Raw genomic sequence first — 16,985 nt, 5'->3', positions numbered from 1 at the left:
ATTGCATTTGTGCTCGGCAAAGTGTGTGTGTGTGTGTGTGTGTATTCTCTCTCTCTCAACTTACATTTGAACAAAAAAAGAATACTCTCTGCAGTGCTAACTAGTGTTTATGTATCTAGTTCCTTTGTACTTACAAGGAGAAATGACTGTGGCTTGCAGCACACCATTTCAGTAGTTTATAAAAATAGATACTGTTTTACATTAGTAACTGTTGCCAAAAGGGACTTTAAAGCAGTTAGATCTGGACTGTCTTCACAAGAAATGCCATATAAGAATTACAAGACAGATATTCTACCGGAATATTTCACAATAAAACGCTCTTTACTTAAACAAACACTACGTCACTATAGCAGAGGCATAGTAAAACACAGTAAATCATTAAACTCAATAAAACATAGAATTTCCATCACACAGTAAAACAAAGAGGAATCTTCATAAAAAAAATAAAATGTACACACACACACACACACACACACACACACACACAGATTTCAACAAAGAAATTTATTGGTGCTGGGGTTCACTGGCACAGATAAGAAATCATAACAGAATTAAATACCTACATTTCAATTTGAGGTGTATTTTTTAAACTTACCAGATAAACCAGAATACCAAAATACATACATACTGATTAACTTCACGGGTGGACTTACAGTTCATTACCCACATACCTTACTACACAAGAGCAAACAAGCACAGCATTTAGTCCAATTTTAGTTCCAAGAAATGTTGATACACATATGAAATGTTGCATTACACAACAGACTAGAAGATTAACTAAAAGTTGTAGTCTTTCACAGCATAAAGCATCTCATGTAGAATGTGCTGCATCTTCGTAGTGGCGGTTAATTCTTGCATAGTAAATGGATTCCCTATAACTAGATGCCATTGGAATCCGCTGAAGTTACACAAGTACACACTGACAAGCACTTGTATTTTTGATATTTTGACACTGAAACAAAAATACAAGTCATTTTGTACACAAAGGATTTAACAAGGCGTCACTGCTCAAATAATTTGGGCATATTCAAATAATGTAATTTCTACCTCCAGTCTTACATTTAAATTTCTCTTTTACTATGAGACCAATGATGCCACCGTGTGGTATAAACATGAATAACAAATAAAACCCTTCCGATTATGTTCAGTGCACTTTATTTTGAAAAAACATTTCAGTTAAGATGCCCATTTTCACATGATTTCTCCCAAAGTGCACTTGGTGAGATTACAACAGAACAGAAAAGTGCTTCAGTACAAGTTAACATGTGTCTCCATAATTCAGTTTCATTGACAAGAAATATGAAACAAAGAGCAACACCAAAATTAAGATAAAAGCACCAATAATTCTCATCATTTATTTCATATATTAAATTGAAATTTTCTTGGAAACAAATCAGCAGGAAAAAAAGGACCGATAAACTCATATTTGATTAAAAAAAAAAAAGCCATCAAGAGTCTACGTTACCTATAGATCTACAAATTGTCAAAATTTTTAATCAAATCATAGAGTTAACAGTTTTACCAACAACTACTGTAGGACGCAACAGTCATGGCTTGGCTGTGTGGATGATGTTTCCACTGTGTTTTTATAGTTTTATCCAACAGGAAGTCCCCGTGATTCAGCTGCTTACTCTGTAATCTGGAGTACGGCATGTTGGTCACATGGGGGGGGCACCAGAGGCTAAAATGTTAACAAACAAGTACATCTGGTTTAAGTATGTGATTAGGATTCATTCTTCATTTTTCACTGCAAGGACATTGGCTATAAAAGAGCACTTATACTGATTCAGAAAGAGTCCGAGCAGGAAAAAAAAAAAAAAAAAAAAACAACACACAAACTGGAAAGGCTAGTGACATCACGTACAGAAACTGAGAAAATTACCTCAACTAGTTGTGTTTGATACATATCACACCTCTCAAGGACGACAATGACTAATACTCACACTTGAGTTGGAAATAGCAGGGCTCACAGTAGGGCTTCCTTTTTCGGATTTGAACCTGGACTCCAGTCTCAGTTCCTCCGAGACGTCGATGGCAGCCCACACACTGAGAGCAGGAGGGAGAAGCGAGAAAAGACTATTTAAAAGAAATCCAGCTGACCTGTAAAGTGGGCAGTGTGTCTAAATCACCAGATTGTCTGCCACCCAAGCACAAACAACTAAGCCTTGTTTTTGCATAAAACAAAAAACACCCATGTGCGTCTGTAACTTATATGGAGCAGAGAGTTGCAGAAGTGAATCGACTTTTGCATCTACATGCTAAATAACCTGGGTCAACTAAATCTGGGGGGTCCTCTGCAAGTGAGATTTTCACAATAAGGATCTAAAAGCGAAGCAGGACAACGGGCTGGCTTCTTCCACTCAACCATCATATGTAGAAAACACGAGGCTGAGAGAGGAATAGCACACAGGACTACCACACCACAGATGACCGCCAGGCGTCTTACACACTCTGGTTAGGAAAGACAGAAGCATCAAAAGGTGTCAGAAATGCTCTTACTAGCAGGTGCCTATAAAGCAGACTACAGATATGACACTCCTGCTGACCTTACTAAAAGGTGCGGTCACATTAGTCGTCGGTCTAATGAAATGTTCCCACAGAAAGCACCAAAAAATGCTGTCACGGGTGTGACACAAGTCATACATATTGGGCTGAGTAATCATGGGTGTATGCAGTCCCTAGTCAAGTTTACATCCAAATGCAACACATATTTAAAACTCATATTGTGAAATTTCAATATGATTTAATGTGTTTCCTGTCACTACCGGTTAATATTAGGGAGTTGAGCGCATGATGGGTGTAGCTGGTGGTGCTAATTCTTCAGTCAGGTGCCATTAAACCATTGCAGAAGAAGACAGTGTAAGGAGATGATGCAATTCAATGGAAATTTATCCACGAGTGTGTATATCCATATTATTTCTCTATTATTTCTTTTGTTTTAATTATATTAGTTGAATTTTAAATTTCTCTGTACATGACTTTGTTCGACACCTGTCATTTATAAATACATTTGACTGACTTGATACAGTGGGGAGAACAAGTATTTGATACACTGCTGATTTTGCAGGTTTTCCTATTTACAAAGCATGTAGAGGTCTGTAATTTTTATCATAGGTACACTTCAACTGTGAGAGACAATCTAAAACAGAAATCCAGAAAAATCACATTGTATGATTTTTTAAATAATTAATTTGCATTTTATTGCATGACATAAGTATTTGATCACCTACCAACCCGTAAGAATTCCAGCTCTCACAGACCTGTTAGTTCCTGACCCGTTTTCCACTCATTACCTGTATTAACTGTACCTGTTTGAACTCGTTACCTGTATAAAAGACACCTGTACACACACTCAAACTGACTCCAACCTCTCCACAATGGCCAAGACCAGAGAGCTGTGTAAGGACATCAGGGATAAAATTGTAGACCTGAACAAGGCTGGGATGGGCTACAGGACAATAGGCAAGCAGCTTGGTGAGAAGGCAGCAACTGTTGGCGCAATTATTAGAAAATGGAAGAAGTTCAAGATGACGGTCAATCTCCCTCGGTCTGGGGCTCCATGCAAGATCTCCCCTCATGGGGCATCAATGATCATGAGGAAGGTGAGGGATCAGCCCAGAACCACACGGCAGGACCTGATCAATGACCTGAAGAGAGCTGGGACCACAGTCTCAAAGAAAACCATTAGTAACACACTACGCAGTCATGGATTAAAATCCTGCAGCGCATGCAAGGTCCCCCTGCTCAGGCCAGGAGGAGGAATGGGAGAAGGTCATGTGGTCTGATGAGACAAAAATAGAGCTTTATGGTCGAAACTCCACTCGCCGTGCTTGGAGGAAGAAGGAGGAGGAGTACAACCCCAAGATCATCATCCCAACCGTAAGAAGCATGGAGGTGGAAATATAATTTTTTGGGGATGCTTTTCTGCAAAGGGGACAGGACGACTGCACCGTATTGAGGGGAGGATGGATGGGCCCATGTATCGCGATATCTTGGCCAACAACCTCCTTCCCTCAGTAAGAGCACTGAAGATGGGTCGTGGCTGGGTCCAGCATGACAACGACCCGAAAAACACAGCCAGGGCAACTAAGGAGTGGCTCCGTAAGAAGCATCTCAAGGTCCTGGAGTGGCCTAGCCAGTCTCCAGACCTGAACCCAATAGAAAATCTTTGGAGGGAGCTGAAAGTCTGTATTGCCCAGTGACAGCCCCGAAACCTGAAGGATCTGGAGAAGGTCTGTATGGAGGAGTGGGCCAGCAGTCCCTGCTGCAGTGTGTGCAAACCTGGTCAAGAACTACAGGAAACGTCTGATCGCTAATTGCAAACAAAGGTTTCTGTACCAAATATTAAGTTCTGCTTTTTTGATGTATCAAATACTTATGTCATGCAATAAAATCCAAATTAATTATTTAAAAATCATACAATGTGATTTTCTGGATTTTTGTTTTAGATTCTGTCTCTCACAGTTTTAGTGTACCTATGATAAAAATTACAGACCTCTACATCCTTTGTAAGTAGGAAAACCTGCTAAATCAGCAGTGTATCAAATACTTGTTCTCCCCACTGTATGTTTAATGTCCACACGTTTTCCCCTGCTGCCATTTTTTATCTTAAGTGGAGCGGCATGATTCATTTGTTTATTTTTTTAAATAGACTCTTCCACCTCCAGCCGAGTATAAAATGATAATTTTCCCCACCAAATTTTGGCCATTTCTCAGGGTTTGTTTTATGCACAAAATAAAAATGTGCTTAAAACCAGGAGAAAGGAAAGGCACTTTATGAGAAGCTGTGGTTTTCAGCATGGTAGTGTAATTTTGTGCAAAACGAGGTGGCGGCACACTGCAAGAACAATTACTTCTCCATTTCCAAACACAACATCACTGTTTCTATTGGCCAACCATGTGAACTCACACATCAAAGTTAAACAAAGGTGAACTCTGAACTGCGAGAGTGACGGAGCTCATAACAGAACAGTAACCGCTTCCATAGATTCGCAGGGATTGGAGCTACTGTGACCGCACCTTAACCCAGTCATGACCTCTCACCTGGAAACAGGCGAGGTGGAAGCAGAGACTTAGGGCCTCTATGACCATGGCTGCCCCACTACCCAGGGCACGTTCACACACACAGCAAGTCCTCCTGCCACTGACCATCCTGGGGCAGCACATGTTAACAGTGTGAGGCCAAAATGTATCACAAGACATAGAAAATAACACAACATGCACAAGAGAGAGAGGCTCTATATTTGCGTGAATCACGTACCCGCCCTGATGAGAGTCCATGGATGTATTTCTCTGGGATAATATTGATCCAGTGCTGTAGCGGGAGGAGGAGTTCCTGCTTGGAGCGCAGTAACCTGCCGCAGCTGAGTGTGGACGAGGGTAACTGAATGGAGCAGTCAAGGTTGGGGACTGACGCAAAGTATCCAGGTCATCTAGAGACTCATGCCTGCAGGGAAGACATCAAAGTTCAGAAAACTATATTAAGGAAGGTGAAAGGAGGACATTTCATAAGCAAAGGTTGTGAAACGAATAGAGTCCCACTTGGTATAAATAAACCCACCTCTTCAGAGGAACCCCAGCATAGATCGGTTCCTTGTAAAAGCTGCTGCTGCGCTGACGTATCCAGCTGTTGTCGGTGAGAAGCTGAGTCCTTTTCTTCATCTCCTCCAAAATCTGCTGCCTTTCATGCTCAACCTTAGACACAGATTGTCCTTTTCTTCTCTCATCACCTGGACCAATCAAAGTTTGTGGGGTAAGCCAAGTACATCATCAGAACAGAGGGGGATATGACGACATAGAGGGTAGACTAACCTCTAATCTGTTTGTGGGGGCCAGCTAATGCTGGGGTAGACAAGGATTTTGCCCTATGGGAAGGGGAAAATAGTCCACATTATTATACAATTTGTTGTCATCTTTTGGTTTTCGAGAAAAATATGGGGTTTTAGCATCTGAACCGCATGCTGATGTTGGCTTCAAATAACACCCACCTAACAAAAATAGTCAAATCATCTTGCTTTATGTTAGTTATTTAAAAATAATAATAATACTACACAACAATACCATGCTGTGTTTGCAGACCAACATACTACAGACATTTATGCCCAAAGCTACATATAAAATATTATATATGGTAACTAGGCCCAAGTCATACAGAGTGTTTTAAAACAAAGTGAAACTGAGCTAGTCTTGTTCTAACCTGTGTGTAGGAGACAGCCTAGCAAAGCCACAGGAGTCCTCAGCCCTGAGGTATAGCATGAAGGTGCAGCACAAGCAGCAGGAAGCACAGCAGATTCAGCAGCAGTGTAGAAAATATTGAGACAAAAAAAAAATCATGTCATGTTGGGAAAAAAAATAAAATTAAAAATAACAAAATGCTAAATGTCTCTAACCTTGCTTTCAATAGTAAGCACTATATGTAACACTGTTACACTCAGCAAAGATGGAAAAGAATTGCAATGTTATTTACCAGGCCTGTTCAGAAATCTTGTCATTCTGCACTCCTTGTGCATTACTTTCAGATTTTAGTCCCACTTCCTTAAGCTCATCTCTGTCAGGTCTCTGCTCCTTTGCTCTAGTTTTGTTAATCAATCCATTCACATGGAACTGGGTACTGGCAGGGCCCTCACCACCATTGGTCAGCACAGAGGTGTTCTGCTTCAAATATGAAAAAAAAGACATGAGCCATATTTCTACTGAAACAATCTAGAGCAATGAAATTTATGGACCAGTGACCCTCAAATGGTTACAATGGGATTCCTAAAAGGAAAGAGAAAAAAAAAATGGAAATCTTTAGCCAGAAAGAGTGCATCTAATTAGCAGTAAAGGTGGGGGTAGCAGGTTGTACTTGTTCCTGTCAGCACAGTAATCACAGATCTGTCAGAGGTACTGATAAATATAAGGGCCCTGGAAGGGCACACAACATTACCACTGACTTCCTGCATAACTCCCCCACCGCATCTTGTTGTGCCCTCTGCCACTCTGCCTCCAGCCTCTCCTGATCCCGCTGGTATTGCTCCTGAAAAACAAAAAGACACACACACACACACACACACACACACACACGTTGCTTTAAACTTCAGATGAAGGTTATAATTAACAAGGAGTGTTAACCTCCTTAATGCTGTGCAGATGTGTGCTGACAAAATAGTCTTCACCTGTAGGAGGCGCTCTTGTTCTTCCTGCCACTTCTCCTGCCGCCTTCGATCCTCCTCACGGTCCCACGACCAGCTGGATGAGGAGGGGCTGAGGGATGGCACCTGGAGCTGGTGACGCACAAACAGAAGGTGGTAGGCTCAAGCATGATCACAGTGCAGTGTACAAATTACACACACACACACACACACCCCCCCCCCCCCACCCCCTTATGTCTGAACATGCATACAAACATCCTTTGATCAAGTGGCAACTTACATCAGATATTGCAGATTCTGAACCTCCTGTTTGAAAAGATAACACGTCAGCAAATATCTCAGAAAGATGATCAAGATGTGTGTTATATCATATAGGTCACACATACACCACGCAAAGGCTGGGGACACAGTAGAAGACTCATGCATTTTGTCTTTTTGTGCGTCTTTCACTGGTTTCACACTTGATAACTTTGTTTATCCTACTCCTCTTTTGCAGCACCACGTAGCACAAGAACTTCAGGTTTAGCTATAGCCAGAAGCCAAATAAAAACATGCACTGTACAGTTTGCACTGACTCCAAAGCTGGAGGTTAGCTGGCCACTTTGTAGCAAACAACACTCAAGCATATAGCCCTTGTAGAGGAGCTAGTGGCTACAGTGTTCACTGAAGACCAAAATACAAAAAGTTGGACAAAAGCACGCAATTATAATCATGCATTTGTAGAGGTTTACCTGGCTCAAATATCTGGTGATAACTATTAGACGTCTGGTGGCTCAGATGTCTGAGTATGAGAGTACTGTAGACCTCTCATGCGGCAAAATTCTCTTGGTCCTGACCAAGGATCAGGATGTCAGTAACAAGTCTGAATGTAAATCAACACACTAATCTGCTAATGTCTCCCCAGCCTAAAGATACTGCACGCAAATACTGAAAAAGAAACCATTAAGCAAATACTTAAGCATGCCATAGTAAATAAAAAAAATATATAAATAAAATAAAAAAAGTATCCAAACGTGACAAGACAAATCTGTGTTCATTTGCTGATGATCCACTACAACTGATTTTTTTATGTCAGCATGTTGCTCACATACACACCACACATAGTACAAGCATTTACCACACAAGTAAACCCATGAGCTGAATCCTGCAGAGCCTGAAGAGTGATGCCATTGTAGCACGACACGTCAGATTCATTAACAAGCACAAAGGATAGTGTTACAAATCGGTCATTGTGAAAAAAGAATGAGAAAGTCGGCAATTAAAAACTGACAACCCATTAACACAAAGAACGTGGAAAACTTCAGCAAAAGAAGAATCTGTTGCACACTGCACACGGTATATTCTTGACATGATCAGTGCTGTCTGCTCTGTGGTTGCTAGGTAAAGTTGTGCCAAGACAAGCACCGTTTCTTGCCCCCAGTTTGCAAAAACCATAAATGGCTTTTTGATGAGAACCATAGCTAACATTCATTTACAGAAATGTTACAGTTTTAATAGTTGAAGTTAGGCTGCTTTGATTAAAATACTGTTAAGTTCTCATCACTGTATCTTCTGATTCCTTTTAATTAGCAGTACCCTACTTAAAAAAAACAAAAACACACAAATTGTGCACTTTATTTGCTTTTAATGAATAACCATCAATTAATCAAGCCAAGCACCAGCCACCAAAGCTGCTACACACAAGTCTAACGTCAAACTGGAATTTTACCTTTGTGTTTGAAAAATTCAGCCCTCCTTGTCTGATTTTTCTTAATAATATTATTATTATCTACATGAAGAGGAAGGACGCATGAGGTGAGAAATTACATTTTGATTTGTAAAGTTATTGCTATTAAACACTTCATGCCTCTTATTACCTTTACTTCTGGCTGTCCTGTGGTTGTCAGCAAGCGCTCCAGGCATGACTTTACCTTGTACAACCTGGGCAGGTGAGAGAACACCAAGATTCACCTCATGAGCACCGCTAATTAAGCTGCGCTCTCAGAAGCAGCTTTCTGCATTTCATTTTTGAACTGAAGCGATTACTGGCTAAAACACTGCTCACATTGTCTGTCTGCCCATTGAATTTGGACACATTTCTGACTGTGGTTTCTGTAGAGGGACCACTGTTGGCATGGTGATCAGCGCAACCTATCAGAACGGGCACTGCGGCAGTCAGATTGAGGGTCATCCTGCTCTGGCCTGGCTGGTTGTGCTGAATCCCCTCACTGGTGCTCCAATCTAATGAAAACAACCAGTCATCAAAACTAAGACCACACTGCAAACCAGAGATTGTGACCACTGGTTAGAAGTTAGAGGTTCAATTATCACAAATAATTGTAGTAAAAGACATGAAATAGGACATGTTTTTTTTTGACTCATCTCACCCTTGTTGCCATAGCGCCGAATGTCCATGGTCAGACTGCCGGTTTGAAGGGAAGATGTAATTTTATCCTTCCACTGGCTGTAGTTCATGTGTGCCACCGCTACTCCATTAACCGCCACAATCTCATCGTCCACACGCAGCTGGCAAAGCTCTGCTGGACTGCCTGAGGAAGGAGGAGGAAATGGCGTCAGAAAAATGAAAAAAAAAGGTGAGAATGAGGCAAGCAAAACCTTTTAAAAATAAAAAATAAAAAAAAGGTATCCGCTTGAGAAATTATTCGTTTAGCACAAATTGAGAAACAAATTGATGGAACAGCAACCTTGTCATCAAGTTCACAAGTAGGCCAGTAAGCCAAAACTATATAGCAGCGGGTAAGTGACACCTCCTCTCACATCTTATTAAATATTCAGTTCAGTTTTAAATCACTGGCTACATTTTCTAGGTTGTTTTGTTGTTCGTGCACTAACTAAGTTAGCTCTGCATGTACAGTAAACACACAAGCGAAACAGTAAAACCTCACACCCCAGCGACCATTTCACTGTTTGAGAGTGCCGTTATTATGATCTGTTTGGATGATCAAAATCTATAAAGACATCTCTTTTTTTAGCATAAAAAAAAGCATCTTTACGAATTTTCAGATAAAGGAGAAGCTGCTTTGTCTTCACAAATTGCCTCAGTAACATAATTTGTTGTGTTTCGGTTGTGACAATTTGTCTAAACTATCTGTGCTGAGGTCTGTCAATTTCTAGAATTACTGTTCTGTTTCTAAGTGCAGGATTGTGGAACAAATTTCATCTTTGAGAAGCAAAAAAACAACAGCACTGTCAGCACAACATAGCACTGCCATACCTGTCAATTGTCCTTGTTGCACAATACAAGGCTCAAAGCAAAGGCTTGTTTCTCAATACTATGTCAGTCTAACCATAAATGTGATGTTAGCAATCTAGAGTTAAATATAGATGAAGTCTTACCAGGTTGAATGGATTTGACTGTCACCCCTGCGGAGCCCCAGCGAGTCTGGAAACCAAAGTCTAGTCTACTGCTGGGTTTAAGAGTAAGGCTCACTCTCATGTCACTGTGATCCACCTGAAACACACGTACACACACACACACACACACAAAAAGTGACACCCTGTGATCCAATGTCTTGTGCTTCCTGGTGGAAACTAGAAACTTTAGAGGGCTGCTACACAAATATAGTAAGGGATACACAGAGGTACCACTATTATGGACAATGTAGTGCATTCATCACAGCAGCCAGGCAACAAATGTCATCTTTGTGAAATTCATAATTTAGTAGTGTTTGCTTGTCAGAGATGCTGATTCAATGCAACATTAATATTTGTGGCTTTAGTTAGTGGTGGTCCAGGACTATTTTGGAAGGTGTCTCTTCAGCCCCTATTTACTCAGATTAGGAGAACAGAATATTAAGAAAACCATCTCATATGTAGCGTCCAAAACGGAACATAATTAGCTTCAAAAATATGCTGGTAACTCAATGTATATGCACATATAAGGCGGTTTGGGGGCAATACTATTTAAAGGCCCTCCACACCTCCTCAGGTGTTTCCACTTACTCTGCTGATTAGATTGATTAGGTTGAAGTTGGGCAACGCTATGCCGAGAATTACACAAGGTCACCAAATCAATGTACCAAAAACAATGCTAGATAAAGGAGTTCAGTTGTCTCACCCTCATAAGTGCTGGAGAACTAACAGGACAATGAGGGAAATGTAAATAGACAATGGAAATTTTAACTTGTCAAAGCAGTAACACACACACACACACACACTGTTTATGTCTGTTCACCACATGAATTAAGTTTGACTTGCTAATCTAAGATATGAATGTTTTGTTCCTCACCATCTTTTACCAAGCTTTTAATAAGAACAATCATTAATTACAACTTATGTTTCGGTTACAAAAGTGCATCAATAAATACACACAGTACAAATGTGTGCTGAAAAATAATACATACAACATACCTTTGGGCGGTCAATGCTCGCATCAGAGGTGAAAGTCGAGCTTTTGTTGTGGTGGGCCTGCTGGTTTGAATAAGGTTGCGGCAGTAGCTGGGTTTGGGTGTAGGGCTGATGACAGCCATTGATCTGAAGTGAGGTCTGGCTGGAAAGAGTGGCACCTTTCACCTCCTCCCCCTGTTCTGTCCCATTCTGCTTTGATTCGGGGAATGGAGAAAGGGATTCCTCTTTGTCACTTTTCAACAGCAGACCCTGGTTGTCGTCCACCTGGAGATGAACAAAAACAACATGCTCCCAGAAGGACAGTACAGATACATTTTATCCCTCCATTTATTCTGCAGTATCAGTGACTGTACTAATTGTACAGTTGCCCAACACCAACAAATGTTCGTGGAAATAAAAATGTGTGATCTTGTAGTGAGTTGACACTGTTCACAATGGTGCAGCAGGATTTATATTATTAATGAGGAAGACAATACAACAAAACAAAAGGTAACACAAGCACACTCACATTTAGTTCTCTCACACACACACACACACACACACACACAGGAAATGCTCTCATTAAATTGACTAGTTTGGGCCTATTTGGCCGATTAAACAAGTCCCTCGAGTGCCAAACGTCCATTAAGCCAGTCTAGACTGTAAAAAATTTGTGAGGTAACAGGTCAGTCTACTTCAAAACCTCCTATGCTTTTTGAACACATAGGCCTAGCTACTGTTTCTGTCATACCCACCACTGTAATCACCTGCTTTTTGACATCGTCTGGATTTCACAACTGGACACAGTTCAAGTTGAAACAGGATTTAAAGCCTGAAAACTGACCATGTTGGTAATATAAAATCTCTCTCTCTCTCTCTCTCTCTCTCTCTCTCTCTCTCTCGCCCTGGGTGACACGATAACTTGTCACGATGACCATGGGCACTGTAGTTTATTTTGAGTTGTTCATGTTTACAATGTTGTGTTGAAGTAAATCCACATTGCCACGGTGAAAGTGAACGCATGAAAACAGCGAGGGAAATCGTCTATTATATATATAAAAATAAAAAAAAAGTCATCAGTTCTAATTTAATTTTTTAAAAGGATGCTGTACCAGCTGATATTATTCTGCTGCCATTGTTGTGTATGTTACTTTTATTAGGGAAAACATTCATTACTATGCTTTTTAAAGTTTGTTGTTTTTTTGTGGTAGGAGGGGTGGCAGTCATGCACCCATTACCTGCTTAAGTGCGCACGCACACACACACACACACACACACACACACACACGTATGATCATGCGATAATTTGTAAGAAGGATTTGCATTTTTCCTAAGAAATTAGCCATTTGTTTTGGTGTTAACTCATTCCCTCTGTGCTGTTTGCTCGTTGCATTTGCTGGAGTAAGTTAACTTTTTTTGTTGTTTCAGAGCTGGAATTGATAGGTTACTTTTGCAGTACTATAGGAGGACAGTGTTGGCGTGATAGTTTTTACTTTTTATTCCCAAAGAGAGAGGGGGGGGGTTCATGAGTCACAGCTCGCTATTAAACATAATGTGTAAAAAAGGTCAGCCATTGCTTGCTACCTTTGGTATGAATATAACAGAATTTATAGAAAAATGTGCTAAAAACTGCAGTGCAGTGCCCAGCTGTTTTAGGAAATTTTGTGTTTTTTAAAATATTAAACTGTTTTGAACAATGGTTTTGATCTTTTGGATCATGGACATTTTTTTTCAATAACAAAACATGTAACGCCAGACTTGTTCTTTAAGTCAATACCACGACAGGAAACAACAAAAGGGTAAAATAAAATTTAAAAAAGTAATCATTTCCACTTGTTTGTGACTTACTGTGGAGACCATTTGGTTAAACTCTAATTCATTCATTCAATGAGCAACACTGCTATATTAGGGACAAACCGTGAACTAACTCACATTGCACAGCCTCGGCAGTGAAGACACCCTGAACTGCTTGGTCCCGAAGGGTCTGGCTGTGATTGCAGCAGAGAGACGGGATGAGCCCTCGGACCTCCGGTAACCACGAGGAAGGCTGGCTGAGCCAGACCACGACCCAGTTCTGGACAAGTACTTGTAGCCTGAAGCCTGCTGGCCTCTGCCTTGCTCCACAGCTGGTTTCCAAGAGGTCTTCTGGCTCTCTTCCTGGGACTTGTGGTTCTGGTGCTCCTCCAGAGCATCATCTCCTGCCTGATCAATGCAGAATGGAAGTTCCTTGTGACTCGACATAGATGCAGTGGGATCACTGGTGGTGGCTGATTTTTTGGTCTCGTTTGGCTGTACAGTTGTGATCAGACTGGAGATTTGAGCTTTGACTTGGGTCTGAGAGCTGAAAGGGTAGTCCAGAGAAGGCGTGGCAACTCCTGCTCCATCTGAAGCCAGGGAAGCCAAGTGGGTCTCCTCACCCAAGATGTTCCCATCAGAGGCTGGCTTGACTCCAACTGATAATCCCTGAGAAGAAATGAGACTTTAGAGATTTGTCATTAATAGTGTACACTTATCGTTCACGTAGGCACCTTCACCACAAGGAATACTAAAGTAAAAACACAGCCAGGGGCATTCATTAAGGTCAGGGAGATAAACATAACTTACCTGAGAGTGGGCTGGGATATGTGGGCTAAGTGGAGTTGTGGGGCTGAAAGGTGCCTCAGTGGCGTAGCTGCGGGCCAGTAAAGCTCGAGTACGTGGACGGAGATCAGAGCTTGTTGATTTAGATGGAGGAGACGTGGAGTAAGGACGGGGGGCTGGATTATGCCTGCGTGGTGACTGCTGGTCTCTGGGGAATTGGAGTGTAAGGGAAGAGGAGCCAATGTTATAAAAAAAAGAAGGGGGAGGATGTGGGTCATATTACATGAGTTTGCTGTGGCATCCTGAGCAGTTATCAATCTAGGTCGGCAGCCTTTCAAACGCACTTTAAATAAAATGATTTGGGAGCAACAGGGTTTGGAAGATTTTGTGTTACATTTGTAATGGATGAGTACCTCTTTAGCAGTCCGCCTGCTTCATTCTTCTCAAAATTAGTCACAGCACCATTGATCATCTTGGTAATGACATGCTCTCTGTCTTGCGACTTCCTGCGGAGGTCAGACTTGGTGCTCCTGCGACGGTTCTTCCACTTTGTCAAGTCCTGAAACAAATGCATTAACCAACAATGAGGTTGCTCATGTGCATACAACTACAATATCATAATCAATATTTTAAGACTCTTTTGACTGATTGCACTCTAGAAAACCATTTTGTTTATTTTGAAACCTAATTCTTTAGTAGCTGACAAAAACATTTAGTGGCATGACCATATTCAGGTGCAGTCTTGCCAACTGTCACCACGCAGTTCATTCAGTAGCTGTTCTGGAAGATTTGATTATATCACACAATCTTCGTCAGAGGATGTTGTTTGCCCAATTGTTATGGAATAGTAGATGTTCAAATTCCCCCTTTTCTGACTCCAAACTCCTTAAAGTCCTCAGAAAACAGAAATGTGAACAGCTACAATTCCATTACAGCTGGGCAATCATGTGCTGAAGAACACAGAGCTTTAGAGCATATCACACTAATAGCTACTGAAGGGGCCCTGTAGTGAGATTATTTCGGCCACCTCTTTTTGTTGTAGGAATTTTCTAGACTTACATCCTGCCACTGAGCTTCACTGTCCTTGGGGGCAACGCTACACCTCCTTTTGTTTTCTTGATTCCACTCCTGTGCCATGCCAGCGTCCTGCCCCACGTCATAATTGGTGTTCCCATCAGGAACTTTACGCACAGGGTATACCATCGGAATGTCACTGAGTGATTTGCTCCTGGTTCAGACAGACAAAAGAGGCAAGACATGGAATAATGGATTTACAGAGCAAACAAAGATGGTATTTAAAACACTGCACATGCATCAAAGTGTCACTTGAGAACACCATGTAGCAAAACAAACATGATGAACAGTGTTGCAATGCAGCGCACAAAACATGCCGCACATGCAGACACGTACACACAAACTGCAGGCCAGAGTATTAACAGATGCAACATGGCACATTCTGCATCCAAACAACAAAATCCTTAGCCAAGTGCGAGCAGGAGAGTAGCACACAAGTCAAGTAACACAGCAGTACAAATGGCAACAGATGTTGCTGTCTGGATAACACAACAGGCGTGACTTATAACAAGTAATATCACGGCTGCAGGCAACAGAGGATGTCAGATGTGACATTAAAATAACTTACAGCAGCATTTAGCAGGTGGTATATCAAAACTGTGACATGGTTTGATAGGAGAAACCAAGACTGTGATTACAAAACAATCCTGTAGTTTGTAATAAATACTGTCAAGTCCCTGCCCAGAAAATTAATAGCGGAAGGTATACCAAGTGCTCCATCTTTACGAAAAGGCAAATTACGTTTGCAGCATATTTTCCCCTTGTAGGTAAGCTGAAGACAAACAAAAGCAGTTATGGTCAGAGCAGTCTCCCGCACCTTTGCTCCAATTTTATGCCCAAAACTTCAGGACTTACCAAATCCAACCAGGGTTGACCTGAACTGGTCTCTCAGGTCTGACCTGGATTTGATATGCTCTACAGAACCAAAGAAACAGACACGAAGATTGATGAACACCATTATGCATCTTAATATAAAAAAAGGGCACATGGCTTGACAGAAGAAACTAACATAGTAACAAAATGATGAAGACGATTTTATTTGACAGATACAACACATATGGCATCCTTGCAACAGCTGTAATACAAACCTACCACACACAAAGACGACCTTGGCAGACAGAGTGTGTTTAATGCACAAATTCACATGCTGCACAATGTTTTAGCCAATTTTATTGACCCACTATGACACTTGACTTTCTGTGTGAATATGGCTTTGGTGTGGGAAAAATAAACTGGAAAACATTAGTGCTGGCACAAAAGGTGTCATAAATAACATGATTCTGTTATGGCTATCAAAGTATGAAACACATGAGTCATCTGTTTAATCATTATGAGCTAATGAGTCACTCAGCATGGCGCTGTTAAAAAGTTCTCACATCATCAGCACTATAAAAAAATAAGGTGCCAGAGTAAATGCCAGATAATACAACATGCAGTAGTTCAGAAAACATTACACAGTACAAATTCAAAGCACATTCCATTTTCCTGATAACTTCATAAAACATGTATTTGATAAAGAGCAACATTTGCATATTATACAACCACAATTATGTAGTTCGGTGATGATTAGAGATTTGTAAATGCAAAGATAACAGGTGCACTTTGCCACCGTGTTACACTGCGAAATAACGTGCAAGAAAGTGTGTCAGGTCAGGGCTTGTGTCAGTCTGCACAGTGTGTGCCATTTGCGTGTTTGGGACTGCGTGTTAGGTTTGGATCTTCAGGACAGGAGTTAATGTTCAGGCTTGGGGAGAGTTTCTTAGAGATGCTTTTGAGGCTCTCCAGATGTGGCAGAGACGCATTGTACAGTAGCAGATGTCACAAGCCAGGAAAGGAAGTCAAAGTCAAACTCTTCCTCAGAAGAACCCAAAGCTC

At 41.2% G+C, this 16,985-nt stretch overlaps 1 protein-coding gene across 8 annotated transcripts in view; it reads right to left on the bottom strand.

Annotated features, from left to right (window-relative positions):
- Positions 1 to 489: 489 nt before the first annotated feature.
- The window catches only part of lmo7b (LIM domain 7b), a 30,623-nt gene continuing 14,127 nt past the window's right edge, over positions 490 to 16,985 (bottom strand). For 3 of the 8 annotated variants that reach the window (XM_046032429.1, XM_046032430.1, XM_046032431.1), the window contains exons 10-30: positions 15,966 to 16,025; positions 15,096 to 15,264; positions 14,450 to 14,595; positions 14,061 to 14,244; positions 13,389 to 13,919; positions 11,481 to 11,741; positions 10,467 to 10,581; positions 9,497 to 9,658; positions 9,175 to 9,350; positions 8,987 to 9,050; positions 7,411 to 7,436; positions 7,155 to 7,262; positions 6,926 to 7,015; positions 6,467 to 6,654; positions 6,197 to 6,241; positions 5,812 to 5,864; positions 5,561 to 5,729; positions 5,261 to 5,446; positions 5,044 to 5,152; positions 1,944 to 2,046; positions 490 to 1,681 (exon numbers count right to left, since the gene is read on the bottom strand). In XM_046032429.1, the coding sequence (XP_045888385.1) occupies positions 1,659 to 1,681; positions 1,944 to 2,046; positions 5,044 to 5,152; positions 5,261 to 5,446; positions 5,561 to 5,729; positions 5,812 to 5,864; positions 6,197 to 6,241; positions 6,467 to 6,654; positions 6,926 to 7,015; positions 7,155 to 7,262; positions 7,411 to 7,436; positions 8,987 to 9,050; positions 9,175 to 9,350; positions 9,497 to 9,658; positions 10,467 to 10,581; positions 11,481 to 11,741; positions 13,389 to 13,919; positions 14,061 to 14,244; positions 14,450 to 14,595; positions 15,096 to 15,264; positions 15,966 to 16,025 (2,968 nt within the window). In that variant the 3' untranslated portion in view covers positions 490 to 1,658. The remainder of the gene's footprint in view (positions 1,682 to 1,943; positions 2,047 to 5,043; positions 5,153 to 5,260; positions 5,447 to 5,560; positions 5,730 to 5,811; positions 5,865 to 6,196; positions 6,242 to 6,466; positions 6,655 to 6,925; positions 7,016 to 7,154; positions 7,263 to 7,410; positions 7,437 to 8,986; positions 9,051 to 9,174; positions 9,351 to 9,496; positions 9,659 to 10,466; positions 10,582 to 11,480; positions 11,742 to 13,388; positions 13,920 to 14,060; positions 14,245 to 14,449; positions 14,596 to 15,095; positions 15,265 to 15,965; positions 16,026 to 16,985) is intronic. The other 5 variants (XM_046032432.1, XM_046032433.1, XM_046032436.1 and 2 more) reach the window with 5 other exon arrangements.

This window comes from Micropterus dolomieu, linkage group LG20 (genome assembly GCF_021292245.1).
Source record: "Micropterus dolomieu isolate WLL.071019.BEF.003 ecotype Adirondacks linkage group LG20, ASM2129224v1, whole genome shotgun sequence".
NCBI lineage: Eukaryota > Metazoa > Chordata > Actinopteri > Centrarchiformes > Centrarchidae > Micropterus > Micropterus dolomieu.
Note: the sequence above shows the minus strand (reverse complement) of the source record. Positions and strands in the feature narration are given on the sequence as shown.